Raw genomic sequence first — 14,120 nt, forward strand, 5'->3', positions numbered from 1 at the left:
GCCAGAGCGCCGGGGGGAGGGCGGCGAGCCCGGCCGTGGCCCCGCTCTCCCCGGGGGCCGGAGCGCCGCGCCGCCCCCCTCCAGGTGCCGCCCCAAGCACAAGCTTGGTGGGCTGGTGCCTGGAGCCGGCCCTGGTTGTGAGTTCAATCCTTGAGGGGGCCAATTAGGGATCTGGAACAAAATCAGTACTTGGTCTTGTTAGTGAAGGCAGGGGGCTGGACTTAATGACCTTTCAGGGTCCCTTCCTGTTCTATGAGATAGGTATATCTCCATATATATATATATAATGAAATGAACAAAAAGACTGTTTTTTTCCGTGCTTCTTCTCTTGGTTTTTTTTTGCTTCATCTAAAAAGGTCAAGCTGGGAAGGCAACTTTGTGTTTGTCAAACAGCTTCAATTTTGAATCCAGCAGAGCAGAAGGATTATCATAGCCAATTGGAGTTGAGCGATTTGCCTGTTCACAGCAAATTGAGAAATAATCAGCGGATGACTATGCAAATCCTTGCATTCTGAAATATGCATGAAGTGATCATGCAAATTAGACACCTAGAACCAATCAGAGTTCAGTGAACTCCAAGATTGGGGGGAAAACTGTAACATTGTTATTTATTTGGGTCACTAACTGTCTGTGCAGCACCCCTCTCCTAATCTTAATCTGGGCATTTACAGTATACTTGGCTCAACATTTTGGTCTCTGGGTGCTTTACGAGTTCTGAAAGTAAATAAAAAACCCCTGTGCCTTTCTCCACCCAGCCCCAAATTGGTGCATTTTTGGTTGTTTAAAGGGGTGGGAATGGAGTGGTTCATTGTGGAAAGGCACCATCTAGCCCAGCCAGAAGTATCATGTTTATGGACCAGTTGCAAAGAAAGCTGAATTCTGATATTGTGTTGTTGGGCCTTGTCTTAAAAAGCTAGTGGTAGAAACCAAGACTTCATATAAAGGTGAAAACAAGGAATTCCAAGGGACACATAAGGCGAGTAGTTTGTAAGGGATTGGCTAGTTAAGTAATGTCAAGATGAAGTGGGGTGCGGATGTGGCAGGGAAACAAGATATTACTCCAAATGATGTCATTAAGTTCCAATATTGTGTAGCCTGTCAGGATTAGAAACACTTTGTTGGATCAATCCAATACTCTCAGGACCAGCAAGCTTGTCTGAGCGATGCTCTTGGACCAGTGCTCAGAAATACATTGTGCCAGCAATGCCCCTCTGCTATGTACATTGGCCAGACTGGACAATCACTACGCAAGAGGATAAATGGACACAAGTCAGATATCAGGAACGGCAATATACAAAAACCTGTAGGAGAACACTTCAACCTCCCTGGTCACACAATAGCAGATGTTAAGGTAGCCATCTTACAGCAAAAAAAACTTCAGGACCAGACTCCAAAGAGAAACTGCTGAGCTCCAGTTCATTTGCAAATTTGACACCATCAGATCAGGATTAAACAAAGACTGTGAATTGGCTATCCAACTACAGAAACAGTTTTTCCTCCCTTGGTGTTCACAGCAACTGCTAGCAGAGCACCTCACCCTCCCTGATTGAACTAACCTCGTTATCGCCATACTGATTTATACCTGCCTCTGGAAATTTCCATTACTTGCCTCTGATGAAGTGGGTATTCACCCACAAAAGCTTATGCTCCAACACATCTGTTAGTCTTAAAGGTGCCACAGGACCCTCTGTTGCTTTTTACAGAAATACATTGTATCCCTACCTGGCCATTTGTGTTATGGTCACTCCAGTTTTATGAAGGTGGATTCCATTAGATGAACATGTTTCCTCCTAGTAGAAAATGCATAGCTGTATTCCTTCAGGAGGGGAGTGTGGGGGGATGGAAGGGAATTTATTACTTACATTTATTTAAATGTAACTCTTAATAATTGCAGACAGTTTACAAGATTTTATTGCATTTTAGGTACAACTATGGAAACGTAGGCCACTGGTTTCTCTGGTCTGTTCTTCTTCTGATTCTAGCTGCAGTCTTGTTTACCTACATCACACTGTTACTGGTAAGTAACATTATCTTTAAACAGTGCTGTTGCCTGATAGTGGGGTGACCGGATGTCCCGATTTTATAGGGACAGTCTCGATATTTGGGGCTTTTTCTTGCATAGGCTCCTATTACTGCCCCCCCACCCCCATCCTGATTTTTCACACTTGCTATCTGGGCAAGTTATGGACCAAGCAAATGGTGTTTGCATCCCACATTTAGTCTCGGCTAAAGTTTGGGTTTGACAGCACAAAAGTATTAAAAACTGAGTCAAGCATCAATGGTAAAGAATCACAGAAAGAATCACTTTTCTTCTTCTAACCCTGAACAAGGACATTCATTAGAGTGCAGAAAGCATTATCTCTAAAACTGTTTTGCTTCTCTCTCTATTACTGTAGACCTTCTAATTAGAAACATACCCCGTCCCTCCCCTGCCTGGTTTCCTGCTACAGATTTAAACAAAAAGGGTGCACACCCTCACAAACAGCCCTCCTGAAAATTATGCTCACAACTGCAAAAATCAGATGGGATCTTACCTTTCAAAAATCTCATGAGATCCTAACTGATCTCCTGAGATTTTTGTCCGACAGTAGGTGGACATATTGCAAGAGGCACTGATCTTGCGTGATTTCCACTGTTCACAGTGGTGGAACTGTTACGAGACTAGATGTTGTTGTCCTGAAATTTCTACCATCTTCTCTCCCCACCCCCCACTCCCACAAAACAAAGCAAAACCCTTAACAACAAAATGGATTCAGAAAATGGCCACCTTCTAGATCTAGAACTAAAACCCAAGAAACTGGTTTAGTCTCAGATATTTGACTCAGATCTGAGGTTACATCCGGGTCTCATCTATGCCACTAATGATCTACATTATTCTTATCTCTTCGTTTCCTTGTGCTGGTCCTCATCTATTTGTTGCATTCATCTGTTGTCCTTCTCCTCTTATACGGAGATTGTTAGCTGTTCAGGACAGGGAGCATACTTTGTTCTGTGTTTATACAGCGCCTAGCACAATGAAGTCCTGATTCACGACTGGGCTCTGGGCAGTACTGTAGTACAAATAAATTATAACATTTTATTCTAACATTGTAAATAAAAAAAGGCAGCAAATAGGGGCCCTACTTGCCTGTGGCTTTAGGTGCTACCACGACATAAATGGAAAACGGTAACCGCTCTCCTGCTTAGCAATGGTGCAAATATAAATACTTCATGAAGGTGATGTTGGTGCAACACATTGATGCCCTAGATCCTGAGGTCTATTAACCCAGGTTCAATTCCCTGCTTTGCTGCAGACTTCCTGTGCAACCTTGGTCACATCACTTAGTCTTTTTGTGTCTCAGTTCCTCACCTTAAAATGGGGATAATAGCACTGCCTTACCACACAGGGGACAAATACATTAAAGACATTCAGCCAGAGCCTGCTATTAAGACAGACCTTTTCTGTCCCCCGACCCCAAAGTATTTTTCTAAGGGCACAATGCAGCTGAACCGCTGCATGGCATAGGTCACCGATAGTGTTCATTGACTGACAAGCATCTCTGAGTGTGTGACAGCTCTATAAGGTGAGACATGAATTCCCACGTTTTGGAAATAGATTGACTTAAAGGCGGTGAGGTGCTCAGATACTGTGGTGATGGGAGCTAGAGGGATACCTAACGTGTCTCTTCAGCTAGCTAGTGCCAGTTAGTCCGGGACTGTATTGCTTTACAGAAGCCGCTGCAGAGTGTTTCTAATGGCACTTGCCCTACTTGCTGCAGAACTGTGTCTAATTTGGTGATATTGCTCCATGCATCTATGTGGAAGAGCAGTGGGTGCCGGGAGGCAATAAGCCCCGAAGTAAACAGGATTAGGATAAGAAGGAAACAAGAACATAGAAAGTAATCAAGGAAAAAAACCCCCATACCGCTGCTGCTTCGAAACACGCTGCCATTTCTGCTTGAGGGAAAGAAACAGCTCCCTGCACCTTACCGCTGCAATTCTGAAATCCGACTCCTTCTGTCAAGCACAGGATTGCTCCAGTTTAGTACTAACCAAGTGAACGCTTTTATCGCCACAGACGTAACCGTCCAGAGCTGCTTCAGTCAGAGCCCGCGATTAAAACAGACCTTTTCTGCCCCCCGACCCCAAAGTATTTTTCTAAGGGCACAATGCAGCTGAACCGCTGCAGGGCATAGGTCACCGATAGTGTTCATTGACTGACAAGCATCTCTGAGTGTGTGACAGCTCTATAAGGTGAGACATGAATTCCCACGTTTTGGAAATAGATTGACTTGCAGTATCAAACCCTTAGGCCTGGCTACACAGGCTCTATACCAGTATGACTATATTGGTTAGGTGGGTGACTTTTTTTTTACTAATAGAGTTACATCACTACAACCCCTAATGTGGACACAGTTGGATTAGCTTGGTTCTGGTCCACACCTAAAACTTAGATCAGCCGAGGCATGTTGCTCAGGGCTGTGAAAAACGTTGTGCCGTGAGCGCCATAGTTAGGTCAAACTAGCCGCCACTGTAGATGCAGGTAGGTCAACCTCTTGGAGAGGTGGATTGCCTACATGGATGGAAAAACCTCTTTTGTTGATGTAGGAAGTGTCTACATTACAGCACTTCAGAGACACAGCTGCTGTGCTGTTGCTGTGCCGCTGTAGTGTAGACACGGCTAAGTGTACACTTACATTTTTTGTCTATGTCGCTATCTCCATTAGGAGTGTGAAAAATAACAGCCCTAACAACAGAGCTGTGCTGGCAAAAACCCTAGTGAATATGCAGTTATACCAGCAAAAAGTCCTTTTGCCAGTATAGCTTATTGCATTCAGGGAACTGTTTTAAGCAGGGTTCTCAAAGTCCTGGCCCACGGGCCATCTGCAGCCTGAGAACCTCCCCACTGCGGACGAGAGATGCAGGCAGACATGCTGCTGGCAATGTCTGCTGCAGGCGCCGCCCCCTGCAGCTCCCATTGGCTGGGGGAGAGGGACAGAGATACCATCACTAGTCGCCGGGTAGAGTCAGCCATGGAGGCAGCATCATTAGTTGCCAGGCAGAATCAGTCATGGAGGCAGCATCACTTTTTTCCACAATGAATATAAACAAGTCAAAATACCGAACACAACTATCTGACGCACACTTTGCTGCAATCCCGAAGGTTTCAACTGCTCAGTCACTGCGGCCAAACATCAACAAACTGACAGAACTGAAGCGTTGCCCAGGTGTCTGGCAAACACTAAAACTCTCTGGCAGGTGAAGAATTGTATAAAGTTGTATGATAGTTTTATTATTTCTAAGAAGTTCGAAATAAAAAATACAATATAAACGTTTTCTTTTCTGAACACCATCTTCAGTGACATTATTGACCCACTGGGAGGATTTGAGGACTGGCACTGGCCCTAAGGTAAATGGAGTTTGAGACACCTGTTTTTACGCATCACTGCAAAGTAGGGGTTGCCAGTATAGCTCTACACTAGCAAACCCTTTTAAATGTAGACAAGGCCATTGGTATTGTTGCACCTTTTGACCCAAGTGGCTAGTCAAAGTTTGGGGCCCTATGGGTGTTCCAGGCGGGAGTAGAAATTGGAGGTAATCGGGTATGTCTTTGCAGTTTTGTTTAGATATGAAGTGTACAAAGTTCTGTATCACTGAACTAAGGCTACATCTACACTACAGGGGGGAGTCGATTTAAGATACGCAAATTCAGTTACGTGAATAGCGTAGCTGAATTCAATGTATCGCAGCCGACTTACCCCGCTGTGAGGACGGCGGCAAAATCGACCTCTGCGGCTTCCTGTCGACGGCGCTTACTCCCACCTCCGCTGGTGGAGTAAGAGCGTCGATTCGGGGCTTGATTGTCGTGTCCCGACGGGACACGATAAATCGATCCCCGAGAGGTCGATTTCTACCCGCCGATTCAGGCGGGTAGTGTAGACCTAGCCTCAGAAGGAATCAAACAGCAGGAAACAGCTCCTTTTGCTCACGGCACCTAGAGCACTCTTTTAGCCTGCACCCCTCACCCAAAAACCTCTTCCCAGGTTTCTTCCTGTGTCAGCCACCGGGCTTTCAGCTGCTCCTTCAGGCTGTCTCTCTTTCCACTCTTTCTTGCCTCCTCTTTATGTTTTGCCTTCCCACCCACCCACACAAAACAATACTCACTAAAAACTTGTGGACTGGTTCGCACACCTTTTGTCTTAGGGAGGCTTATGCTTAATTGAAGTTCTGTTAACTGAAGGGTGAGTTCACACCTATCAACCTCCATCTCCTAAGAAGGTTTCACCCTAGAGGTGCCGTATAGCTAAGGCTTTGTCTACACTACACAGCTTTTAGCGACACGGCTGTGTCGACACAACCATGTTGCTAAAAGTCAGGCAGTATAAATGCTGTTTGTTGGCACTTTTGTGGCCAACATACTTCCACCCCCTACGAGCGGGGTTTGCGTTGTTGACAGGAGAGCGCTCCTGCCGACAATGAGCCGTTTACGCTGCCACTTGCTGCAGCAAAACTTTTGTCTTTCGGGGGGGGCTTTTTTTAAGCACCTGTGAACGTCAAAAGTTTTGTCGTTCAATTGGCAGTGTAGACAAAGCCTTATTCTCCTTCTTATACAGGAATAGCTGTACCAAGTATAAGGCACCTCTTATACTGATAAAAAGCAACAGAGAGTCCTGTGGCACCTTTAAGACTAACAGATGTATTGGAGCATAAGCTTTCGTGGGTGAATGCCCACTTCGTCGGATGGGCACTCACCCACGAAAGCTTATGCTCCAATACATCTGTTAGTCTTAAAGGTGCCACAGGACTATCTGTTGCTTTTTACAGATCCAGACTAACACGGCTACCCCTCTGATAATCTATACTGATATAACTGGATCCACATCAGGGAAGGTTCCCCCCTTTAACTATACCAATTTAGTTAAAATGGGACAACTTTCTAGTGTGGACAAGGCCTACAGTGTGTGCGGTGAGCCATTGCCAAGAGGCAACTCCTGGCCTTCAAAGTGGCCTGTGAAGGAAAATAAAATGGATTTGTGGCCACACTCTCTTTTTGTTTTTTTTGTTCTTTGAGGGGTTTTTTATTTTTATAGGTGTAGTCTGAAGGGTTCCTTTCCACCTCAAAAAGTGTGAGGATGTTTTGGTGGTTGCAGCTTTTTTTTTAGCACCTCATGTCTAGTCTACCTGTTTTTCCAGGAAGAAATACTATGGAGGACTAGAAAACTAGCAGGATTATGTTATCAGAGCTACCTGGGAAGGTGAAGCCTGATTAAATGAAAGGGTTTTCTGCAAGAGTGTTTAACCTCTCCATTTGCTGTTTTTTTATTAATGCCTGTTTAACTCACATGCCTAACCAACAGTTGGAAGAAAATCTCTCTCTGTTAAAGATGGATAAGCTCCCACAGCCATTCAGTAGGTCTTCCAAGCCAGGGAAGATGTGACATGACATTTATCACATGTCTAAGGATTTCCAAGATTAAAAAACTCAGGTAAAAATAATACTAAGAATTAATTCTAGGTTTTCTTTACAAAGCCTGAACATGTAAAAGAGAGAGCACAACACTGATATTTCTCTTTGCCAGATCAGCTTTAAGCAATGAAGCTGTCTTGCTGATGCTGCCTGTGTGTGTGTGTGTGTGTGCGTGCGTGCGCGCGAGTGTGACTGGCCAAGATTTTGTCTTTTCTGTGTGAAGGGGGATTAATTAGAGTGGCCTGAGACTTGGCTCAGGGCCTGGGGTCTCTGAAACTGCAGGGCGACAAGAAGTGCCTTGCAGTACGTGTGCCTAAAAACAGGGCTGTTAAGCCACATTTTAACCCTCCAGAACAACGAAAAATACCAAACACTTAGTTATCCAGTTCTGAAGAGTTTGAGGAGACCTATAGGAGCACTGTGACAGGGAGGAAGAAGAGTATATGGCTGGTCAGGGGAAGGGGCTTCATTGGGACTCTCAGCCAGAGCCAGTCCTGCCCTGCCTCCCCTGGCCAGGAATTCCCTTTTCTACCTGCCTGTCTAATATACACCCCTTCTGGGTGCCTGTCCATGGCGAAAGAAGCAACAGAGGCAGCGTGGGTGAGTGCAGCATCCAGGGGCAGAAGAGAATTGGTACAGCAATGTAGGGTCCAGTTCTGTCTTTGGGTCTGGGTCAAGAGGAAATGTGTGAGAGAACTAAAACAGTCCTCTGGCAAAGAACATGTGTTCCCATAAATCTGTATTCCTGACGGTATGGTCCTGTTCTTTCATCCAGAGATCTCCAGTGCAAGTAATCCAGCCTTTCAACACAACAGCCCTGAAGGGTAGTTTAATCTATTATGCTTGATGGGCAAACTGATGCCCAGGGAAGTTAAATGACTTGCCCAAGGAGACACAGCAAGTCACTGGCAGAGTTGCTAGTAGGCCCCAGGAGTTCAAGCTCCTAATACTCTCTGTAATTAGTAGATAACATATACAGAACTATCCCTGTCTATCTTACTCTGACACCTTACCCTTGTAAATATCTTCATTGCCATAATTGTGTGCTTGGTGGAAGGCAGTACGTGATATTTTGCAGTAAACCAAGCTTGTTTCCCTACCTGGGTCTGGTCTACTTCTGAACCAACCTCGATCAATGTGCTGATCAATGAAGAGAGAGAGATCTAATAGATTTCATAGTTGGAAAGGCCAGAAGAGACCATAATGATCATCTACTTTGACCGCCTGCATAACACTGGCTATAGACTTTCCATGCAGAATATCGTTAAGAAAGATATCCAGCCATGACATAAAGACTCCAACGGATGGAGAATTTACCACTCCACTTGGCAATCTTTTTCAATTGTTAATTGCCCCAACTGATGTGTGTGTGTGGGGGGGAGTGTCTTATTTTGACTTTGAACTATGCTGACTTGAACTTCCATGGTCTCTGTCTATATTGACTTGAACTTCCATGGTCTCTGTCATGGAAAAAGCTGTGAGATTTCTGTGGGAAGTGGTTTTGGCCAAGGTTCCAAGTAACGCCGCCATGTTGTCCATTTGTTCCCTATCATGTGATGCACATGATTCCAGTAGGGAAGCAGATCAGCAAAGTTTCTGCCTTGATGTTCTACCTTGATGGCTTGTCCCATCCAAGAACTGAACACACTGAAGCCCTTGTTTGAGTGGAACAATTCTGTGTGACTGGTAACCAGCTCTAGCTGCACTGGTTTGGTTTGGAAGTGTTTTGTCATCTCCCTGAATGACTAATCTCGACCACAGCGCCCTGGCCTTCTCCTCACTTATTCTGAATCACTGCTGCAAACTTTCTTCTTTCCACCAGTCCCCTCTCGCTGAGCAAAGCATCGCACAACAAAGCATTTACTGTCTGTGCAAAGATCCTCTCCATCGGTCCACTTCAGTGTAATTTTTCCAGACATCCAGCTTCAATTAATTCAACAGCCATCCGTTTCCCAGACCAATTTTCTCCTCCCTCCTCCCCGCCCCGAAAGTTGGATAGAGATGGTCTAATTATAGTATAATTCCAGACTTGGGTAGAAGAAAAAAGGTCTTAGTGGTGCTAAGGGCAATAGATCATATTTTCCTATATCCAGTACAAATCTGATCAACCAAAGGGGTTTGAAGATGTAACCACATGCTAACGCAGTGTGGCTATTTGTCCTCCTCTGGTGGCTACACCACATGGAGAGGTTTATGATTCTTCTGCTGCATCTAAGCTGGTGGACTGGGGCCTGTAGTTCAAACAGTGCTCAGATTTATGGATCTGCTGTGTCCGTGTGGGTTACTGAGACAATGGGAATCTCCAGAAGCTTGTGGGTTTGGATGAGTGGGTATGTAGAGGACAGTGCACATTTGCTACCAGGGAGCATGACTGACTTTTGGTTAATAGGGAGCGGTGGTCAGACAGATTAGGGCTGATTAGGGTCATATTGAACTGTGTACATCCCAAGTCCAAACTGACATAATGGGAAGAATGGGAAGAAAATAGTGTTATAATCATAGAATCATAGAATATCAGGGTTGGAAGGGACCTCAGGAAGTTATCTAGTCCAACCCCCTGCTCAAAGCAGGACCAATCACCAACTAAATCATCCCAGCCAGGCTTTGTTGGTATAGCACATAAATGGTTTCTCCTTGTGCAATATCAGATTTGGGAATTTTCATTCAAAGTGACTTTTCTATGCAATATAATTCTACATCTGCCTACGCAGATCTCTGATCCTGAGGCCTGAAGTCACTGGGCAGTGTTTAACCATGTGATAATGTGATGGTTTTCCATTTGATTTCCCAGGTTCTAGCAGTGTGTTTGCTATCAGAAGGTCAGCAGTTGTACCTGCACTGGAGTCACAAGGTGGGATATTTGAGTCATTCCAGCAACTTTTGTAGCCACACTTTACAACAATTAAGATCAATTATGGGATGGTTCTCTACCCAAAGACCAAAACACATTTTCAGTCTAACTTGACTATTCTCTTCAAGGCTAAGGAATTTAAACAACAAAAACAAAAGGAAAGGCTTCAGGAGAGAGCACAATGTATGCATCTCCTTTGTAACTGGCTGCAGTGACTCTGTAAACAAAATGGCTGACATCTCTGCAGACAGAAAGTGAGAATTAGTGCTCTTAAATCCAATTGATTTAAGAGTACATGTGGTATGAGCAGCATGAGGAAGTGTGTACTGCTGCTGATCATTTTTGTATGTGCTCCTGGGTAGACAGAGAATGTAATTCTCCAAGTCAGCCAATCGAACCCTAAAATTCACTGGTAAAATCACCCAGAGACTGAAAAAATCAGGATGGATTACAGGTGATATTAGCACCCCCTCATAATTTGAGTTTATGACATTGTGATACCTTGAGCCAGCTAATAGCAGGTACGTCAACACTGCAATGTAAGCCCAGGGTTAGTAGAACTGGGGTTAGCCGACCCTGGGTTTGTTAACCTAGGGCAGGGGTAGGCAACCTATGGCATGCGTGCCAAAGATGGCATGCAGGCTGATTTTCAGTGGCATTCACACTGCCCAGGTCATGGCCACCGGTCTGGAGGGCTCTGCATTTTAATTTAATTTTAAATGAAGCTTCTTAAACATTTTAAAAACCTTATTTACTTTACATACAACAATAGTTTAGTTATATATTATAGACTTATAGAAAGAGACCTTCTAAAAACGTTAAAATGTATTACTGGCACGGGAAACCTTAAATTAGAGTGAATAAATAAAGACTCGGCACACCACTTCTGAAAGGTTGCTGACTCCTGACCTAGGGCTTGAGAATCTACACTCATTTGTAACTCCAGGTTAGGAATTGTTGAACCCTGAGTTCCAGCCTGAGGCTCCAGCATGTTCACATTATGCAGGCCCAAGTCCAACCACCCATATCCCAGACTTCCTAGCACCATCCCCCAATGTGGCCGCTGTAGCCCTTTGACTAGCCACCAAACTTGACTGTCTGGAGAACAAAGAAAGTTGCCCGTGGGATTATGGGATACTTTGGGCAGATTCCCAGAGCAAACTCACAGTGGGGCTGCATCTATGCTGCAAAGCAATAGGGCTTGAACCCTGGCTACCAGCTTGAGTCAGGCTCGGACCCTCCACCCCGTGGAGTCCTGGGACCTTAGGTCCAAACCCTGGGTTACTGTGATTGGTGTGTATACGGAAAGGGGGTTAGGCTTGAGCCCGAGTTTGAAGCCTGCATTTACATTGCAGCGCTGACATGCCGTAGGTGATTGACCTGAGCCATCCTTGGCCAAAATCGATAGCTTAAGAACGGCCATACTGGGTCAGACCAATGGTCCATCTAGCCCGGTATTCTGTCTTCCAACAATAGCCAATGCCAGGTGCTTCAGAGGGAATGAACAGAACAGGCCAATTATCAAGTGATCCATCTCCTATCATCCAGTCCCAGCATCTGGCAGTCAGAGGCTTAGAGACACCCAGAACATGGGGTAGCATCCCTGACCAAAGAGATAACCTAGCCATTATTAACAACAGATCTGTCACTCAGTGTTTCTCCTTAGAGGTCTCTTTGCCTCTAAGAGTATGTCTCACTGAATTGTAAACTCACGTCTGTGGAACCCACATTTGTGGACTTGGTGTTTCCAAGCCTATGCGTTAGCGTCCACACTGCATTGTAAACCTGAGTTTGCGATTGCTGGACTTGGGGGTCTGACAGCCATGCTAACATCCGTACTCCACCATGCAGACCTTCTGAGCTGTGTCCACACTGCAAAATGACAGGGCTTGGATCTGAGTCACAGAGGGACTTGGGCTTGGACCCTTCCTCCCCCAGCTGTGTAATAGGACCTGAGTCCTGAGTGCTGGCTGACCTGAGTCAGAAAGATTTGTGTGTGAATGGTTGGGGTCCATTTGGGCTCAAACCTGAGTCTGAGGCCAGATTTACAATGTAGTGTAGACCTAACCTAATTCAACTAGGTCAGTTCAGATGATCAAGCTCATAAAGATAGAAAATACTCTATGCCTATGGAATCCAAGTCATTTTTATAACCCACATACAAGAGTAGCTAACCGTAGTGTACACAGAAATATGAATTGCAATTGTCATATGCTAATTCTGAAGCCAGGCAATATCCTATTTGTCTCTGCAGATTGGAACTTTTTTGGTATTGGGCTTCTCCATAGCTGCCATCAGTGTATTTTCTAAACTGTGGGGAGTTCGATGGAAAACTGTCCGCCTGTCATTTCAGGTAAGAGCATGGAAGCTCTACATTAAAAAAAAAAAAACACAACTTGTAAACAAAAGCTTTGACTGGAAATAGATGGAAAATATGGAAACAGCTGATTTTTTTTCACATACAATTTTTCTGGCAGGGATGCGGTGTCATCAAAATCAAAATTTTCCATAAAATGTCCATTTTGACTACATATTTTTTTTCTGATTGGGGGGAATGGGGATGAAAAATGTTGTTTAGTTTCAGAATTTCAATCAGAAACTCCATTTTTCATTTTGAAATGCTGAATTGTTTCGATCAAAAGTATTTAAAAAAATTGTTTCCATGTTTACAATTCAAACCTTTTAGAATTTTTTGTTGTGTGATATTTTTTATTTCCACTTTCTGTTCTGATTTGGATTGGAAACTAATTCTGAAATGTCAACATTTCCTGTGATAGGAAAATAGCATTTACGAGCCAGTTCTAGAAAATATCTTCCATCGAATGTCCTTGGGTTCAGAAATAGGATTGGACTAAACTTGTTCAGAAAAAATGAGCCAGCATCCGCTATTACCTATTTCTGGAATCAAACTTGAACTAAAATGTTATTTAAAAGTTTTTGTCAATGTTTATGCAATGATTCCTTCCACAAGCTGTCAGGAGAGTTTGAAACTAGTGCTGGAGACACCTCTACCGCTTCATCTAAAGGAGGAACTCCATTAGCTTTCATCCATAGTAGGCTGCTATTTTGTATATGGATTAGCTAGTAGAGGGATGCAGATGGCCAGTTCTAGGGGCAGGCAAGTAGGGCCATCATCATAGGGTGCCAACTTCCAGGGAACGCTACCACACCGCTGTGCTGCTGGGCATTTTTGGCCAGCCTTTCTCTTCCCCTCTCCTCAACTGATTGGCTGACTGAGTTTTTCTTCCTTTTTTGGTTTCGTTTTTTGTTTTGCTTGGCTGCTGGACATGAGGAAGGTGTTAAAAACATTTTCTACCATGGCTGGCAAAATGGTTAGGACTGCTTTGGTGCTTCTGTGGATGCAACATACGACCATGTTACATTTGGATAATGTTTTTTCCCTACCATATACCTTGGTAATTTCAGATTTCACTATGGGTCAGATTGTCTGCTACTGTAGTTTTTTGCTGGACTGACTCCCTTGACTTTAATGGAGTCGTACCAGCATATAACTCAGTGGAAAATCTTGCCCAATATTTCCCATTGTGCCAAAAAATGGGATATTTCTTTCAGATTTCCATCCCACTTTTGCACATTTATGATAAATTCAGAGAAGCATCTGAGCTTTTGAGTGCTTGTTTAACCTTTACAATCAAATAAATCAATTACAATTGCTAGAGCTGTCCTTCAAAAACAGTAATCGGATAAATCAGTTATTTGGTGTTAGTAAAGCATGAAGAATATTCCCAAGGTTACAAATTTGAAGCTGAAACAAACAAATAAATAGAAATACAATTAGCTCTAAATACAATGGACCTAAAC

The 14,120-nt window shown here is 44.1% G+C and overlaps 1 protein-coding gene across 3 annotated transcripts in view; it reads left to right on the plus strand.

Annotated features, from left to right (window-relative positions):
* Positions 1-14,120, plus strand: part of LOC117871289 (glycerophosphodiester phosphodiesterase domain-containing protein 5-like) — an 83,463-nt gene that overhangs the window by 45,485 nt on the left and 23,858 nt on the right. For all 3 annotated transcript variants that reach the window (XM_034759120.1, XM_034759121.1, XM_034759122.1), the window contains exons 4-6: positions 1,924-2,017; positions 10,239-10,298; positions 12,553-12,651. In XM_034759120.1, coding sequence (XP_034615011.1) covers positions 1,924-2,017; positions 10,239-10,298; positions 12,553-12,651 — 253 coding nt within the window. The remainder of the gene's footprint in view (positions 1-1,923; positions 2,018-10,238; positions 10,299-12,552; positions 12,652-14,120) is intronic.

The sequence above is a fragment of the Trachemys scripta genome, chromosome 1 (assembly GCF_013100865.1).
Source record: "Trachemys scripta elegans isolate TJP31775 chromosome 1, CAS_Tse_1.0, whole genome shotgun sequence".
Classification (NCBI taxonomy): domain Eukaryota; kingdom Metazoa; phylum Chordata; order Testudines; family Emydidae; genus Trachemys; species Trachemys scripta.